General features: G+C 40.2%; 2 protein-coding genes across 2 annotated transcripts; both read right to left on the minus strand.

Moving 5' to 3' along the window:
- Positions 1 to 1,298: 1,298 nt before the first annotated feature.
- LOC105053139 ((R,S)-reticuline 7-O-methyltransferase) lies at positions 1,299 to 3,837 on the minus strand. Its single transcript, XM_010934187.3, has 2 exons — positions 2,957 to 3,837; positions 1,299 to 1,728 (listed from the first exon to the last, which is right to left on the minus strand). The coding sequence occupies exons 1-2, from the start codon at positions 3,707 to 3,709 to the stop codon at positions 1,429 to 1,431; spliced, it is 1,053 nt and encodes a 350-aa protein (XP_010932489.2). The 5' UTR covers positions 3,710 to 3,837; the 3' UTR covers positions 1,299 to 1,428.
- A 5,085-nt stretch (positions 3,838 to 8,922) lies between these two features.
- LOC105053326 ((R,S)-reticuline 7-O-methyltransferase) lies at positions 8,923 to 12,370 on the minus strand. The gene is made up of 2 exons (XM_010934425.4): positions 11,516 to 12,370; positions 8,923 to 9,373 (listed from the first exon to the last, which is right to left on the minus strand). Exons 1-2 carry the CDS (start codon positions 12,272 to 12,274, stop codon positions 9,074 to 9,076), a joined length of 1,059 nt encoding a protein of 352 aa, XP_010932727.3. The 5' UTR covers positions 12,275 to 12,370; the 3' UTR covers positions 8,923 to 9,073.
- Between the last annotated feature and the right edge of the window lie 5,397 nt (positions 12,371 to 17,767).

Here is a 17,767-nt window from a genome sequence, read left to right on the forward strand (position 1 = left end):
TCATGCTAGTTAAGAAACTATCCTGATTAGGACTCTTAATGTTTTAACAAAACAGATCCATCGATAAAGAACTAGATCTTTACCAACATCAGATCTAACAAAAAAATAAAAATAAAAAATCAACTGAGAAGGAACGAAGGTCCTTGACAGCATATAATCTGTAAAATAAGGGATCACTTTTTTTTTCTCATCACGATAGATGGAAATCCTAGAGGAGACAGATCTTCTCTTGGTAGGATAGGCTTGCATGGGTAGATGGTGGAGTCGAATCAGGATCGTAGGGACACTGAATCTCAAGAAGATGAAGATTAAAGGGATAGGAAAGAAAGTGGACCTCACACCTTCCCCTTGTAAGGTGATTTTGGGTCTCACACCCTCTTCCTCTCAAAGCGATTAGCATAAGTATTTATGAGATTTGTAAAATCATTCATTGCCCTCTTCATGAAAAATACAAAGATTTATATAGGATCCTAGGAGTCCTATTTCTTTAGGAATCTCTTACTTTTTACAAGGAAAAAATCAGCCCTTGCATGAAAAAGTAAAGCATTATGTCTAGTTTTCAAACAAAGTAATCTACCATGGAAAAGAAATCCATCCTTCAACAAAATAAGTAGGTAGCCAAGAACTTTTAAGGAATCTTAGGGAAGAAATGAAACTTCATGTGAATGCTTGATGCTTGGCACAACTTGACATGAGAATCCGTGGGCACGGCACATGCTGGCATGTATATTTCCTCTCTGGGTGAGTGGAGAGTTGTGGCTCCAAAGACGACATAGACAAACCCAATGCAAACCCAAGTATGACTCTATGGACCCAAAACTAAATGCATCAAGATAACTTTATTGACTGAAAATAAATAACTGAAATAGAATCAATTTAATGAGGCTTCTTCAATCCAAATCGAATCCAAATTATGTCGTCGACTTCTGATGGTTTTGGTGTCCACACCATTATGATCTCCAAAAAGACATTTGCTTAAATGCTATGTTAACTAGCCAATTGATATCAAAAGCTCAAGTTGATAAAGAATGGATCAACGGCATATGTCCGGTTTAACATACAAATACCTACAACAATGATGTCTGCATTTAATTTGCAGGCTTCTTATTATCGATAAATGTTAAGGTTAGTAATATAAACATCAACTATAAATCATTTATTAATTCCATTTCACATGTATTAGGCAACAATATCAGAGTTGCACATGGCAAAATAGTACTTCATAGCTTCCCACACACACATGATAAGCTTCTTTACCATGTTAATTATAGATAAGTAGAATATTGAGCAAGTAGAAATAAGAAAAAGCAAGCAAACTGCTTCATTTCTTTTTTTTGATGAAAGGGGTGGTATAACCACCGAGTTTTACTTTGTTCGGGGAACAAGCTGCTTTATTTCATACATAAGCTTTAGAAGGTGGCCATGATTTTACTCAGGGAATGCTTCAATGATGGACCATATGGCCGGAATTCTAATAATGTTCCACCGAGGAAAGCCACTTGCTTTCAGAAGCTTCTTCCACTCCTCTTCGGTCCTCTCCTTTCCAGTTGATTTGTAGGCAAACATCAGCATATCAAACTTCGTCCGTATGTCTCCCAATGGGCTATTGTCATCCGGGTACAATACCACGTCCACAATTATAACCTTCCCGGTCTTCTCTGGGATAACACTTCGGCAGTTCCTTAGGACCTTCTCACACTCCTCATCTCCAAAGCAGTGCATCACCCTCTTCAGCAAAAGAGGGGAGAGAACAAATCAGTATTTCCTATCAAATAATTGAACAAATATAGCGATCATAATTAATTGAAAAAAGCTAACACAAATGCAGAGGGACTAAGGCCAACGCATCACATTCGATGGTTTAAGGTGAGCTCATTGCAATGGTTGATACGATGATAGACAGGTACGTGAGAGGCCCGGAATGGGATGTGGTGTTTGTGGCCATGCATGAACGTTAGATTAATTTTAGCTTGCCGGTGACGGGTTGCAAAATTCTTAGAGCTCAAGACTACTAGCTAAATGAGGTGAAATCTCACCAACCAATGAAAGAGTAGGAAAGGAACTGGATTAGTGTACAATTTTGGTATTGGGTCCTACTATGAGAGACAGAATGATGAGGGCAAAAGATACGGTTAAGGAGGGCTCACGTTTTGTTGACCCTTTGAACTATTGGATAAGGTTTTGACGCGTTCCTAGACTAACCCATCATCCACTTGGACGGCAGCTTGAATCTCGTAACAAGAATGATATTGTCACATTTAACATCATACGCTAGAAAATCATAATATATTGTCACATTTAACATCAAACGCTAGAAAATCATACGGCTAATATTAACTCAAACCCAATGCAGCATTACTAAACTAGGTCAAACTTAATCCAACCAAACGAGGCCTAATTGAACCCATCTAGATTTGACTTGACGTAAACCCGAAGAGACCATTGATTTATTACCTAGTTGTGCCTCTTGTTTTGCAGGCCACGCAATTCCGTCTCTTCCCAATTAAACATTAAAAAAAATTTAAGTAAATGATGATCCTTTTGATGGTGTGCACATGGCTTGAGGTGGTTGTACGAGGGGTCCTCTGCATTTAATTTTGCACCTCATCACCCCAATTACATAAGTGGAAAATCCTCTTTCTGCCATTCTTCGGACTCAATATCTTCGAACTCGTAACCCTCTTTCTGCCCCTCTTCAGACGTTCACGCACATGCAAGAACATACAACCCCAGCCCGTTGCATTCTCATCGTATTTGCATTGTGAATTATGCACACAATCTAAATGGTGGAAGATATATAGTTGAGTGGCGTTTTCGGAGTGATTTTTCTGAGCTACTATTAGCATTGATCGTTACATTCTATTAAAAAATGCTTCAGTAACTCAAAACTACCACACGAAAGTTCAGCTGGGATGGTGTATTATTATTGCTCATATTTACTCGATTTCCACCTTACCTTCATGAACACAGCGTCCGCCGGAGGGATGGTCTTAAACATATCTCCGGCCACATGCGTCACACCGGGGTACTCCGGCGCACGCTCGATGACATGCGGCAGATCGAAGTTGATACCCTTGGTGCCAGGGTGCAACTTCACAATCTCCCCCAGCGTCGCTCCGGTCCCCCCGCCGACGTCCACAAGCGAGTCCAAACCCGCGAACCCATCCCTGTACACCGAGATGCCAGCGTCGAGGATGCCCTTGGCGGGGCACGCCATCGCGTTTTGGAACACCGCGTTGAACTCGGGGTTCGTCGCCGCGGTGCCGGACAGCATGTCCGTGCCGTGCGCCATGATGTACGGCGTACCTCCCTGAAGGACGCTGGCGCTGAAGCTGTGCCATGCCGCGATGGGGAAGGGGTGGGTCCCGTAGAGAACCACGGGGCCGAGAGAGAGGTCGGAGGAGCGGACGAGGACCCGGGAGGCCGGGGTGAGGCCGTAGAGGGTCTCGCCGGTCTCGGGGTGGGAATGGGTGCTGAAGATCTTCTTGTGGGTGAGGAAGCGCATGATGCGGAGTAAGGAGGTGGGGTTGGGGGGCGGGGAGGGGAGGAGGGAGGCGAGGTGGGGGAGGGAGAGGGGCTTTCCGTGCTCGTGGATGATGTCGGCGATGCCGAGCTCCACGGCGCAGCGGAGGACCATGGAGTCTGCAAAGGCCAGCATGGTCTGCCAGACCCAGGTCTGGCCCTCAAGGACTGAGTCATCGTCCTCCATCACTATGGTTTTCTTTTAGGGGTGTTGGTAGTGCTTTCTATCCCTCACGCTTGCCAAACTACTGCCGTGGTAGTGTTCGAGGGAGATTGGCAAGTCATACTTACTTTTTGTTTACGCTGCCATCGTGACGATTATTCTGCCAGGATGTGCTCGGATACTTTGAAACTTCGTGCTTATGCTGGTGTCATACTTGGTTGATGTGGATTTTTGCGAACGGGATAATAATCCACGCAAGTTGTCTACAGCATGTATTAATTGCAGACTAAGACTATCTAAGAATTGCAAGATTGCGTGCATACTGGCTGGCTCTGTGAATTTTGTGGAACGGTAGGAGCACGAAACACGCTTTCATAGCCAATCAGCATTTGCCATGTCATCAACTTAGATGGGCTACATAGGAAGGATCACGGAGATGCGGAGTGCATCAGGGTGATCCAACACATCTGCGCAGACGCCGGCAGGTTGTGGTAGTGATCGTGGGCTGCGACGCCAGGTCAAACCAGGTGATCCTGTAAAAATCTAACCTTTAGACTTTCGCGCCGCATTTCTTGACCAAGACTTGGGGCATATCTACTAATTCTAGGCTTAACTTTGTCAAGGCTGCCAAGCGAGGCAGGAGATATGAAGTGTCAAACCATACATACTGAGCTTATCTAAAAAGCCAATTTCGCATGCTCAAGGCAGCACCCAGACCCACTTTGGATCTTAATATCGTACCCCTTGATAAGGAGGGGGCTCACGAATCATCTTCCTCTCTGTTTTGTTTGTGGGAGAAACAAGGTGTGACATGGTTGAAGTAACAAACCCCCACTAAACCTTTCTAACCAGTTTTGTTCCCGGTTCCTAAGTTTTCTGAAAAAGAAGAAATCTAAATGCACTATTGTTAGAGAATATTTGGTTCGCAACCGAAATCAGAATGAAAATGAAAATCAGAATGGCTTGAAATCAGAATCGAAATGACCAAATCTCCCGAAGCGTTTGGTTCATGACTGGAATCAGAATCGAAATCAGAATTGAAATAAAAATTTGAATTCATAGAAGAAAGTAGGGATTGAGTTCTATATAGATTGAGCCATTCCCATTTTCATTCCACTCTGAAATCGAAATCGGAATCGGACTCCTCCCAACCAAACGATTAGAATGGGAGTCACTCATTCCGATTTCAATTTCAGATCCCCACTCCCTCTAATCAAACATGCCCTCAATTCATTTGACCAACCGATGGGGGGATTGGATTAGTTATGCCCTTCAGAGATTCACTAACTGGGAAGGCAAATGTGACCAATTCAATTTGACTACTTAAGATGCGTAAAAATAAAATGTATGGTGGCACCCTATCTTTTGTGCGGTTTGAACTACTGATTGATATAATTGAAAGTAACTAATTTGATTTATGATGAAATCTAGAAATAAATTACTGATCAAATTTCTCCTCTCTTTGATCACTTTCTAGAATTATTCCTGAGATATGCTCTGAGAGGGTTAGCCCCACTATTAGGATGAGCTAAATTGTCACACTAGTAAACTATGCCAAATGGAAAATAGAATGAAATCAAGATTGCTTCAATGGTACAAGCCAGAAGAGTTAATTTAGCAATTGCTTTGTCATAAGATAAAAGACAAGCCTGTATAGAGATTTTGCCACTTGGTGCATCATGGAAGCCTAGGTTTTGTGAGCTAGCTTCAAAGAAAGGCAATCTTGTATACAAGTTTAGGTCCAATCATTGTCCTCATATGCTATCAAGCATAACCATGAGGATTAGGACATAACTCTCGTTGTTTAAAGATAATTAAGAGGTTGATGAATAACGTGGTTAAGGATAAAAAGGTTAGCTAGGGATTTCTTTTTTTCACAATAATGGAACACAGTCATTTTCTGAGATGCCTTGTCTCCGCAAATGGCAAATAATCACTCTACTTAGACAAGAAACTTTGTGGAGGCAAAAATAATATACTTCTTCTCCATGAAACTCCTAATATGGAATTGTCGTGGGGCTTCAAAACCCCCTTTAATTTGCTAACTATGCCAAGTCCTTAATCTGACTGCATACCTTGAAATTGTCTCCTTCCTTGAAATCAGATTGTTTGATCTGGCCTTACCATGCATCAAGAGATTTATGGGGCCTTCTTGGGATGTGTATATATATGGTTTCTGCTCTTGGTCTTTCCGGTATTGTTGTTGCTTGGCGCCGAGCTATGGAAAAAATTCATTTTGTTTATGTAAATAGGCAGATTGTTTTTGGTGTTATTTCCCCTCATGATGAAACAACTTGGATTTTGGCTATAGCTTATGCCAGTACTTCTAGGATTAAGCATCGAAAAATTTGGTCTGAAGTCATTAACATCCTATTTCTAGGTGTTCTTCTGCTTTTAGTAGGTGATTTTAATTATATTCTTCATGCTGAAGATAAAAAAAAAAGAAGGAAACTTTTTATAGTGGATAGATAATATAATATAATATAATATATATTATAATAAAAAATATTGATATATATTAAAATAATATATTATTATATTATATTATAATAATATAATATATTGATGTTATATTATAATAATGAAATAAAATATTATACTATAATATTATATTATAATAATATATTATATTAAAATAATAAAATATTATTGTCTGATATTTTTATAATATAATATTATATATAAAATAGTATTATATATTATTATATTATTTTTATAGGGTTAGAAATATATTAAGAATGAAATAAAAAGATTATTTTTTAAATTAATTAAAAAATGACTTATATACCTCCTAGGTAGATAAGATTTTCTTTATTTTTTGGATAAATGCTATTTATGAAAAAATAATTTATCCACTTAGAGAAGCATGAGCATATGGGTAAATTGATTAATAGAAAAGTTGACTACAAAATTAATTAATAAAAAAGTTGACTAATTTTTTTATAATATTTATCCACCAAAAAATGTGTCAGTGGAAATAGTTGAGCTGGCTAGGTCCTCGACATCTCTTGATGTCTATGTTTTGATTTAAGGGAATAAGAGGGTTTTGGGTTGCATCTTTTTGGTAAAGGAATGATCTGTCTTCTTTCATGATCTCGATCATTGGATTTTATCTTGCACATCTCTCAAAGTAGTCTGATCTTTTTTTTTTTTTTTATCTACCAGCATTGATCTGGAATGGCCATTGCGTGATCTAATGGTAGAGTCACACAAAGCAAGATGAATACTCTTTTAACACAAATGATATAACACCTCTCAATGAGTTAGATGAGATTAGGGTCACTCGAGCATGTGTCAACCACAAACGAACAAAATGATCTAAGAGACAGTCTATGTGACACTCAATACTGATGGTTAGTATTTGGAGAGATATTAGTGTAGAGTGTGTCGTGTGCCCATGCTCGCACCCAAAGATGGCCATTGATTTATTGTGAATCTTATTCATTAAGCATGTATCTTGATGCACCACCACAGAAATCAATAGTTGTAATTGGCTACATGCCCAACCATGCTGATGAGCATAGCGTGGATAATAAATTTTAGAGAGAGGGTTTGCGTGTGCATGCGGGTATTTAGATCGTGGGTCCTATGTGGCTGGTAAAATGGACATTCAAATTCTCTTTAATTATTTTTTTACTCACATTAATCAAACATTGGTGTGATAACTGTAGCTTTCAATCTCATTTCTCCATCCATTAGCATCATATAGGCTGCAATATTGCGACTTATGATAAATTGATGAGTTATTTAATCATGTTTACTTTTTAGGGTTGTTCAACAAGCTGCTAAAACGGGGAAGGAAACTTTGTTCAAGCACGCATAACTTCAACAAGTTAAATGAGGTAAGCCTAATGCGTTCCACATATAATTCACTTTATTTGTAGGCCTACCAGTAGCTGAATGTAAATGACTTGATAAATGGATAACCTCAACTTAGGGTCACAAGAGTGAGAGTTGATCTAATCGCATCCAATGTGTCCCTAGAATCTTTAGGAAGATCTGTCTCAGTCCTCTTACCCAATTAGTTGGGTTTGCCAACCAGGTTTGCTGGGATCGGCTAAATCTCAAGTATCTTGCTCACATGTCGTTCTGCCAAATACTTGTTATCATGAGATCCACATCAGAAATCCCACTTTTCATCATCTCTGGAGCACTAGGAAGATGCATGTTCTACCAGCTTACCTGCTAGAGTTGATCATGGAATAGGCCTCGGACCTTACACAATAGGCCTTTCTAGTTGGAGTTTGGGCCGGCCCTATCGATATTTTGTAGAATAATTCTTTGTGCACTGTAGGCCATGTAGAAAATCCGACATGGAATGCACTATCTCATCCGATTAGTCCACGTAGTCACCATTTTTCAATGTACATTTAATACTTTACAGGTCGGCTTTTGTATGATGAAAATATTTCTGTCTCGGATGTTATATTTTGACCTTGGATGTCATAATATCATCTCGAATGTCATAATTTTTTTTTCAAAGAATAGGAGTATTTTCATCATTCATTCAAAATTTTCTATGACGAAAATACTCCTGCTTTTTGTAAAAAATTATGACATCCGAGGTTATATTTTACCTTGGATGTCATAAAATCATCTCGGATATCATAATATGAAAAAGATATTTCTGACCAATCACTTTTCAATACGTATTTAATGTCCACAGGTTAGTTTTTTTATTTAAAAATTTTGAACGACGAAAATATCCTTGTGCTGTGGAAAAATTATGACATCTGACGTGAATATTATGATATCTTGCAGGTCGGATGTCATAATTTCTTGCAAAAGATAAGGGTATTTTCGTCATATAAAATTTTTAAACGAAAAACTCGATATGCAAACATTAGATGCACGTTGGAAAGCGAAGACTACATGGGCCAATTGGATGAGGTAGTGCACTACACTGCCCACGGTGCAGAAAGAATTTCTCTATTTTGTATGCCCAAGCCCAGCTCAGAATTAGCTCTACTTATCAAAAACTAGAATAAGTCAAAATAATAACTAGATTTAATAAATAAATAATTAGTATTAAGGGCATTTGATATTTATGACCTCAAAAACGACATTTTGCTAATTACTATGTTAACTAACCAATTAATTTCAAAAGCTCAAGTTGATAAAGAATGGATCAACAATATATGCCGGGTTTAACGGACAATTACCTACAAAAATGATGTCTCCATATTGAATCTTTATTGAAGGCTTCTTATTATGGATGAATGTTAAGCTTAGTAATATAAATACCAACTCTAAATCATTCATTAATTCCATTTCACATGTATTAAACATAATATCAGAGTTGCATACATGGCAAAATAGTTCTTACCTTCCCACACGCACAATAAGCTACTTTATCTCATACATAAGCTTTAGAAGTTGGCCATGATTTTACTCAGGGAATGCTTCAATGATGGACCATATGGCAGGAATTCTAATAATGTTCCACCGAGGAAAGCCACTCGCTTTCAGAAGCTTCTTCCACTCCTCTTCGGTCCTCTCCTTTCCAGTTGATGTGTAGGCAAACATCAGCATGTCAAACTTCGCCCGTATGTCTCCCAATGGGCTATTGTCATCCGGGTACAATACCACGTCCACAATTATAACCTTCCCGGTCTTCTCTGGTATAACACCTCGGCAGTTCCTCAGGACCTTCTCACACTCCTCATCTCCAAAGCAATGCATCACCGTCTTCAACAAAAGAGAGGAGAGAACAAATCAGTAATTCTTATCAAATAATTGAACAAATATAGCTATCATAACTAATTGAACAAAGTTAACCCAAATGCAGAGGGACTAAGGTCAATGCGTCTCGTTTGACGGTTTGGGCTGAGCTCATTGCAATGGTTCGTATGATGATAAACATGTGAGATGCCCGGAATGATATGTGGTGTTTGTGGCCATGCATGAATTTTAGAGTTTAGCTTACCGGTGATGGTTTGTAAAATTCCTAGAGCTCAAGATTACTAACTAAATGAGGTGCAGTCTCACTAATCAATAAAAGAGTAGGTAAGGAACTGGTTTAGTATACAATTTCGGTATTGGGTCCTGCTATGAGATACAAAGAATGATGAGGACAAACGATCCGGTTGATGCCTTTGAACTATTGGATAAAGTTTTGACCCGTTCCTAGACTTACCCATGCATCCAGTACTTGGATGGCAGCTTGAATCTCGTAGCAAGAATAATATTGTCACATCTAACAGTATACGCTAGAAAATCATACGGCTAATTAACTCATACCCAATGCAGCATTACTAAACTAAATCCTACCAAACGAGGCCTAACTGAATCCATCTAGATTTGACTTGACGTAAACACAAAAAAAAAAAACATTGATTTATTACCTATTTGTGTCTGTTGTTTTGCATGCCACACAATTCCTTCTCTTCCCAATTAAACATTCAAAATTTTTAAGTAAATGACGATCCTTTTGATGGTGTGCACATGGCTTGAGGTGGTTGTACGAGGGATCCTCTTCATTTAATTTTGCACCTAAGCACCCGAATTACGTATAGGTGAAAGATCCTAATGAGACTATATATCTTGGAACACGCCTCTTTATGCTCCTCTTCAGATGTTCACGAACATGCAAGAACAACATTTAAATCTCTGCGGGTCCATCTTATAACCAAATATATACTCAAATGGAGACGTGGTCTTTCAAAATACACACACATATACATGCATACACATATGCATGTATATATATGTTTGTGCATGTGCGCGTATGTATGAATGTATGTATATATATATACATATATGTATGTATGTATATTTATGTGTGTATGTGTGCGCCCGCGCGTGAATATTGTATGCATGTATGAATATATCTATGGTATATATAAAGACAAACATGTTATTTAATATGTCGAAAGCTATTACATCAAATAAGTTTGTCAAAATCTATTTATATGGATGTGCCCCTTTTTCTTTTTTTTTATTTCTCAACAAAGTTAAGAAATAGTACCTCGTTTGGCCTTGCCCTTTTTTTTTTTTTTCTTTTTTTTGATTGGTGGAAAATTAGGATGGTCCTTTATTTATATTGAAAGAAATTAAAATAGTGCTTGCCGATTAACAGTTTCACCTTATTGATAATAATTGTAGTAATTATAGGACATGATGATGTAAGACATACTACAAGCCCATTTTCTTTAATAGCTGAGAAAGGATAGGGGTTGTATCTTTCATGGGAAAGAAGGATTCACCTTCGTTCATGCGCATACACTATTGGACTATTAATCAGTCACTTTGAGATTTATATCTACGCAAGTGGATTCATGCGCACGAAGAAAAGTGGATCCTTCTTTTGTGCCAGGAAAACACGTACGGATCGATGCATCTTTCGTGCAAAAGGATTCTCACCTTAATTCCTTCACACGAGTCTGTTGTTGGATCACCCGCTGTATATGTAGGTATCAAAGCGATCTGAACTCCATCACTCTCCATATGCACAGGATCTCAAAGCAGCCGGTGGATGAATAACAAAGTTTGGATTGCTTTGAGATCTGTGCAGTAGATGATCCAGACTTTTCATTCACCTTGTTTCAGCCACACAATCTAATTAAATGGTGGAAGATAGCTGTGCGACTTTTTCGGAGTGATTTTTCTGAGCTACTGTTAGCGTTGATGGTAACATTCCATTCAAAAATATATGCTCCAGTAACTCAAAACTACCACTCAAAAGTTCAGCTGATGTGGTGTATTATTATTGCATCACGAACTGTGGCATGTAGTGAAAGCAAAGCCATTGGTGCAAAGCAACCGAGTGATTTTTCCTAGTTACGTGCGGTAGCCAGCATTTTGCTCATATATACTCGATTTCCACCTTACCTTCATGAACACAGCATCCGCTGGAGGGATGGTCTGAAACATATCCCCGGCAACATGAGTCACACCGGGGTACTCCGGCGCACCCTCGATGACATGCGGCAGATCGAAGTTGATCCCCTTGATGCCAGGATGCAACTTCACAATCTCCCCCAGCGTCGCCCCGGTCCCCCCGCCGACGTCCGCAAGCGAGCCCAAGCCCGCGAAACCATCCCCGTACGCCGAGATGACAGCGTCGAGGGTGCCCTTGGCGGTGCACGCCATCGCGTTGTTGAACACCGCGTTGAACTCGGGGTTCGTCGCCGCGGTGCCGAACAGCATGTCCATGCCGTGCGCCATGATGTACGGCGCACCGCCCTGGCGGACGCTGGCGCTGAAGCTGTGCCATGCCGCGATGGGGAAGGGGTGGGTCTCGAAGAGGACCATGGGGACGAGAGAGAAGTCGGAGGAGCGGACGAGGACCCGGGAGGCCGGGGTGAGGCCGTAGAGGGTCTCGCCGGTGTCGGGGTGGGAATGGGTGCTGAAGATCTTCTTGTGGGTGAGGAAGCGCATGATGCGGAGGAAGGAAGTGGGGTTGGGGGGCGGGGAGGGGATGAGGGAGGCGAGGTGGGGGAGGGAGAGGGGCTCTCCGTGCTGGTGGATGATGTCGGCGATGCCGAGCTCCACGGCGCAGCGGAGGACCATGGAGTCTGCAAAGGCCAGCATGGTCTGCCAGACCCAGGTCTGGCCCTCTAGGACTGAACGATCCTCCGCCATCACCATGGTTTTTTTTTTTTTTTCTTTCTTTTTTCTTTTGGGGGCGTTGGTATGGTGCTTTCTATCCCTCGCACTTGCCAAGCTACTCCCGTGGCAGTATTGGAGGGAGAGGAGGTGCCCTATTTATAATGGCAAGTCATGCTTACCTTCTCTTTTTACGCTGATATCGTGGCGATTATTCGACTAGGTTGTTCTCATATACTTTGGGACTTCGTGGTTATGCTGGTGTCATATCAGGGGCAGATCCTCTATAATACTCAAAAATATCCGACCATGTATTGTATCCTGCGGTATTTTTTGAATACTACAACGGATCCTGTTCCGTAACGTACTTGGTTGATATGGCGGGTTGTTGCGAACGGATAACAATCCACACAAGTTGTCAACAGCATGCATTGTTGGCTAAGACTATTCTGGTTGGGTGCATATATACTGCAGCATACCTGCGGGCTTTGAATTCGGTAGGAGCACCAAAAACGCTTTCATAACCAATCAGCATTTGACACGTCATCAACTTGGATGGGCTAGGAAGGATCGGGGGTCATACAATAATTTCTTCGGGCAAAGCGAGTGCGTCAGGGCGATGCAATGCGCTTGCGCCGATGCCGGGGAGATGTGGTTGTGATCGCACGCTGCGACGCCAGTCGTCAGTCAAACGGGAACCGTGCGGCCGTCAAACCATGTGATCCTGCAAAAATCTAACATTGAAGACTTTCGCGGTCGAGAAATAGTCAGCATGGACCGGAACACGAGTTAGAGTAGTCGACTTGGTTGGATTCCAACTGACGTGTGGAGAAAGTAGGAGGGAAGGCACCTTGAGTTAAAATTCGCCAACCCTGAACAGTCCCATGCAAACGTGTTGATCGAGAATAACCTGGGTTTCCATTTTACCATTATAATCTCTCATACACCAAGGGCTAGCCAGTGGATTTAGACAGTCAAAAGATGCACCTTTCACTGATTAGGTGTTGAATACATTCTTGTTTTCATTTCCAACAAACCGACTCCTTTCTCGACCAAGACTTTGGGCATGTCTAATAATTCTAGTCTTACTTTGCTAAAGCTGCCAAAGGAGGCAGGAGATGAGAAGTCTCAAACCACATACATACTAATCTTATCTAAAAAGCCAACTTCACATGCTAATGGCAGCCCTCAGGCCCATTTTGGATCTTAATATCGAACCCCTTCATAAGGAGGGGGCTCACAAATCATCTTCCTCGATGTTCTGTTTGTGGGAGAAACAAGATGTGACCCGGTTGAAGTAACAAACCCCCACCATTCTAAAAGCAGTGGATTGGAAGTGTTTTGCGGTCTAAAGCTTTCAAATCTATTATGTTCCACCGGTTCCTAACTTTTCTCATTTTTGGATCTTTCATTGGAATTTTAGTTTGGTGACCTTGTGTATGAATTGAGGGAAGGGCGGCTACTAAATATCAAAACAACCTAGCTTTTAATTACTTTTGGAAAAGAAGAAATCAAATGCACACTTTAATTTATTTGACCAACCGATGAGAAGATTGGATTAATTACATCTCTCAAAGATTCACTAAGTGGGAATGCAAACATGACCAATTCAATTTGACTACTTGGAAGACATCAAAATAAAAAATATGGTGGCACCCTATCTTTAGTGCAGTCTGAACTATTGATTGGCGTAACTAAAAGTAATTAGATTTACAGTAAAATCCAGAAATCAATCACTGATCCAAATTCTCCGCTCTTTGATCACTTTCTAGAATTATTCTTGAGATGTACTCTGAGAGGGTTAGTCAGACTATCGGGATGAGTTGAATGATCAAACTAGTGTATTATGCCAAATGACAAATAGAAAGATCTTAGGATCGTTTCAATGGTAGAAGTTAGAAAAGTTAATCCAGTGATTGCTTTGTGACATGATAAAAAGCAAGCCTGTATAAGGGTTTTGCAACTTGCCACACCAAAGGAGTCTAGGTTTTGCGAGCTAGTTCAGAAAAGAGGCAAACCTGCATACAAGTTTAGGTCCAATCATTCTCCCTATATTCTATCAAGCATAACCATGAAGATTAGGACATAACTCTTGCTATTTGAGGGCAAGAGGTTGATGAATAAGGTGGTTAAGGATAAAAAGGATAGCCAGGGATTTCTTTATTGACAATAGTGGAATCACGATCATTTTGTGAAATGCCCCGTCTCCTCCTAGGCTTGAGACAGGTTCAAGGAATCCACCATACTAGATTTAGGCTTTTTCATACCTATACATTCTTGTGGAAGATCTTAGGGCACTACGGTGGAATGAAAAGCTTTTACTGAGTCTTGGTTGTTGCATCTCCTCCCTTTTGATGGGTGAAGCAAGTCCTTCCTTTAGCTAGTTGTCATACTCATCCTACAAAATGGGTTGAGAGAACCACTACTCTCTAGCTAGGTGCTTTCTACCACCTGTGTGATAGAGTAGAGAGTTCAGCATGCAACTCCCTCTACATTTGGCAAGTTTTGTACTTTATTGATTTCTCAATTTCTCTAGTTGGGTGGGCGTCGACCAGTCTTTCGGCTAGATCTCCCTAAAAATCATACGTACGTGTGGGTATCCCCATATGCTGCTGACGCCATTCAAGGTGGCTCGGCCCACCATTCATTGGCAAATCCAATATTAGTGCATCAAGTTTCCTATCTTGGGAGTATGTTCACAAGATAGGTCTGCATCGATGGCTAGTGCACACCACAAGGGCTTTATTTAGTAGTTTAATTAAGCAGTCCAACGAACAATATACCAATGTTGATCATTCCCATCGTATTAGATTACATAGGTAGACCTCCCCATGAAAACAAGCGGCAGGAAACCTCGGATGATAAGGCTATGTTCAAAAATGGTGAGTCTAGAGCCCATCCTTTCCGATTGAATTGGAATATCAAGATCGAACAAAACTAGTTGTCGATCAAAGAAAACGTTAGCGATCCTGACCTGTTTAGACCCGATCCAATCTATTTTTGAAGTCCCATAAAGCCAGGTCAAGTCCAAATATTAGACATTACGTTTCAAGTTGTTTCTGGATTTCATAGATTTTGAGCTGACCCAAACCGTATGCTTTTCGGGTCTATTTTGCAGCTTGCTATTAGTCACCCAACCCAACCCAACTCAAATTGATCTGTAGGAAGTTTGCAAGACATTACTTCTTCTCTTTTGTTAGAAAAGGCCATTGTTGACATTACCAACTTCTTGAAGCATATTGTTATTCCAGGTAAACATTAATTCACAAGGCTTTGACAACGTTGGCAAATAGTTTTTCGGTAGTCAAAGTTTTATTAAATTCAGAAATAAGAGCAAAATTTTCTTCATGAAACTGGTTAGAAATGTAGTCTCGAACCTAAACAAGATCCAACCTCGACCTGACTTGAACCCGAATATGTTGGTTTGGGTCTAGGTCCGGGTCATACATAATCCTGACATGATCCAAACGACATGTTGGATCTATAATTTTTTCCATGGACCTGACCCAACCTGACTTGATCATTACTGCATCCAATATCAATGCTTGTATACGAAATTGGATCGAATTGGGGTCAAGCATGCCTCAGTTCAGTCTGGCCTATTATAGCCCCAGTGCTGGGGCTGAGTTTCGAGAGAACAAAGCTGATCTGTAGCTCTATTTAGTTCCTCCTTTGGACAGCTTTTACAGTTTCAAGTAGAGGTTGTCAGATTAAGGTGCAAAAGAGAGTTATAAGTTGTTCAAATTCCGTGTGTGAGAATTCTGACGCATCTCTTTCGGTATCCTACATTATTTATTGACTAATTCATCTATCTATTAGATTTAGATCAGATCGTCATCAAACTGAAATGTCTTTTAAGTTTTTGGCAGCACATGGTGGTGTTGGTCACTTTGTTGAAGAAGGCAACTAATTGGCTCGTCTTTTTGGTTGGTTGTACTTTAGACAAAGCTACGCGCATGGAATAATTTAGAACATTGGCAGTAAGACATGAAGCAATTTAGGTTGTCGTACTCTTGTAAGAAATGAAGCAACATAGAATTTAATTAATGAAAATATGATAAAACTTTGGCTAGGTTGACTCTTGGATTATGCTCTGCCTCTCTGGATGCGAAAAGACTGCCACTCACGAAAGGCACTAAACACCTGAAGCAATCTTTGGAAGCGGAATAAGTTTAATCTAGAATAAATGAATTAACTGACTCCGATACCTGTTTAAATCTAGAATAAATTACTGTATCTGTGTTCAGTGGGATAATTTATTTCAGGATTAAAGTAAATGAATTTGGAACGCATAGTCTTGTACCAACTGTTCGAAATACCCACGTTACATTTTTGAAAAATGGTTTAGCCCAAATCTTCTAATTAGTGTTTGGCTGAAGAAGGCGAAATATGACTTTTATTTTCTTTTATTCCACGCCGAACGCAGGGTAAGTTTCTTGACTATTCTTTCTAAAAGAACCATCCTACCAACTCTACATAAATACTCACCTCTTAACCTTTCGCTCAAGAGTCAAGCCACCCGTGGACTTCCACTCGTTTACCACATCCACTAAGCCGACTCCCGATTCCTAACCAAAAAGGTTGTCAAAGCTTGGTTCCAATCCACTAAACTCCCATTTCAAGATGAAATCAGACTCATATGAAAATAATAGACTCAACTTATCTTTTACAATCCAACTCCTAAAACAAGTCAATTTTTAAATATAATTCTTTACAAAACTAGGAAAATTAGTCTCTGCACTCTCCTTTGTCATGTGATCCAACAAACTTGTAGATTGGGATTTGTGGTGGGATATTGGTGGACCCTAAGAAAATACAGGTTGTTAGCCAATCAGTCCAATTTCTACAAAAATATACATATTATTGTGGTCAATCCTCTGTTGCGTTCATCGTCGATGAAGAGCACCTGCAAATGAAGTCCACACTGATCAGAATTGTGTCCGGTGGGGACCCTCCGATGCTTAAGTCAATGAAGAATAGTAAACAGCATATGAATGTTTAGAGAGACAGAGTATCAGCTCAAAAGAGTATCTTACCAAATGCTATTCATTTATCTCCTTTTATAGATGAGTTATTGGTAATCGTTTATAACGGTTAGACATGTAGGTCCCGCTTATTTCGACACTATGTGATCGTGAGATGGATGGTTATACCCACTCCTGATCATGTTCTAACCGTTATGCACTTTCTGCGCTGGTGGTTTCTGATATGCTAACTCTATGTCGTGAGTCTGAATATGTCGACTATATGTCGGGAATTGCTTGGAATAAGAGGGTATTTGGTTCGCAATCGGAATCGAAATAGGAATGAAAATCAGAATGGGTTGGAATCAGAATCGGAATGGCCAAATCTTCCGAAGTGTTTGGTTTGTGATCAGAATCGGAATGAAAATTTAAACCCATAGAGGAGAATAGGGATTGAATTCTATATAGATTGAGTTATTTCCATTTCACTCTGGAATCGAAATCGGAATGGGACTCCTTCCAACCAAACGGTTGAAATGAAAGTCACCCATTCCGATTTCGATTCTAGGTC

This window comes from Elaeis guineensis, chromosome 10 (assembly GCF_000442705.2).
Source record: "Elaeis guineensis isolate ETL-2024a chromosome 10, EG11, whole genome shotgun sequence".
In the NCBI taxonomy this organism is placed as follows: domain Eukaryota; kingdom Viridiplantae; phylum Streptophyta; class Magnoliopsida; order Arecales; family Arecaceae; genus Elaeis; species Elaeis guineensis.

Excerpts from the sequence above, each read along its gene's own strand:
- LOC105053139 (XM_010934187.3), bottom strand. The coding sequence starts at position 3,709 with ATGGAGGACGATGACTCAGTCCTTGAGGGCCAGACCTGGGTCTGGCAG. Across the intron at positions 1,729-2,956 it reads CGGACGCTGTGTTCATGAAG|AGGGTGATGCACTGCTTTGG; the intron begins GTAAGGTGGAAA and ends CTTTTGCTGAAG.
- LOC105053326 (XM_010934425.4), bottom strand. The coding sequence starts at position 12,274 with ATGGTGATGGCGGAGGATCGTTCAGTCCTAGAGGGCCAGACCTGGGTC. Across the intron at positions 9,374-11,515 it reads CGGATGCTGTGTTCATGAAG|ACGGTGATGCATTGCTTTGG; the intron begins GTAAGGTGGAAA and ends CTTTTGTTGAAG.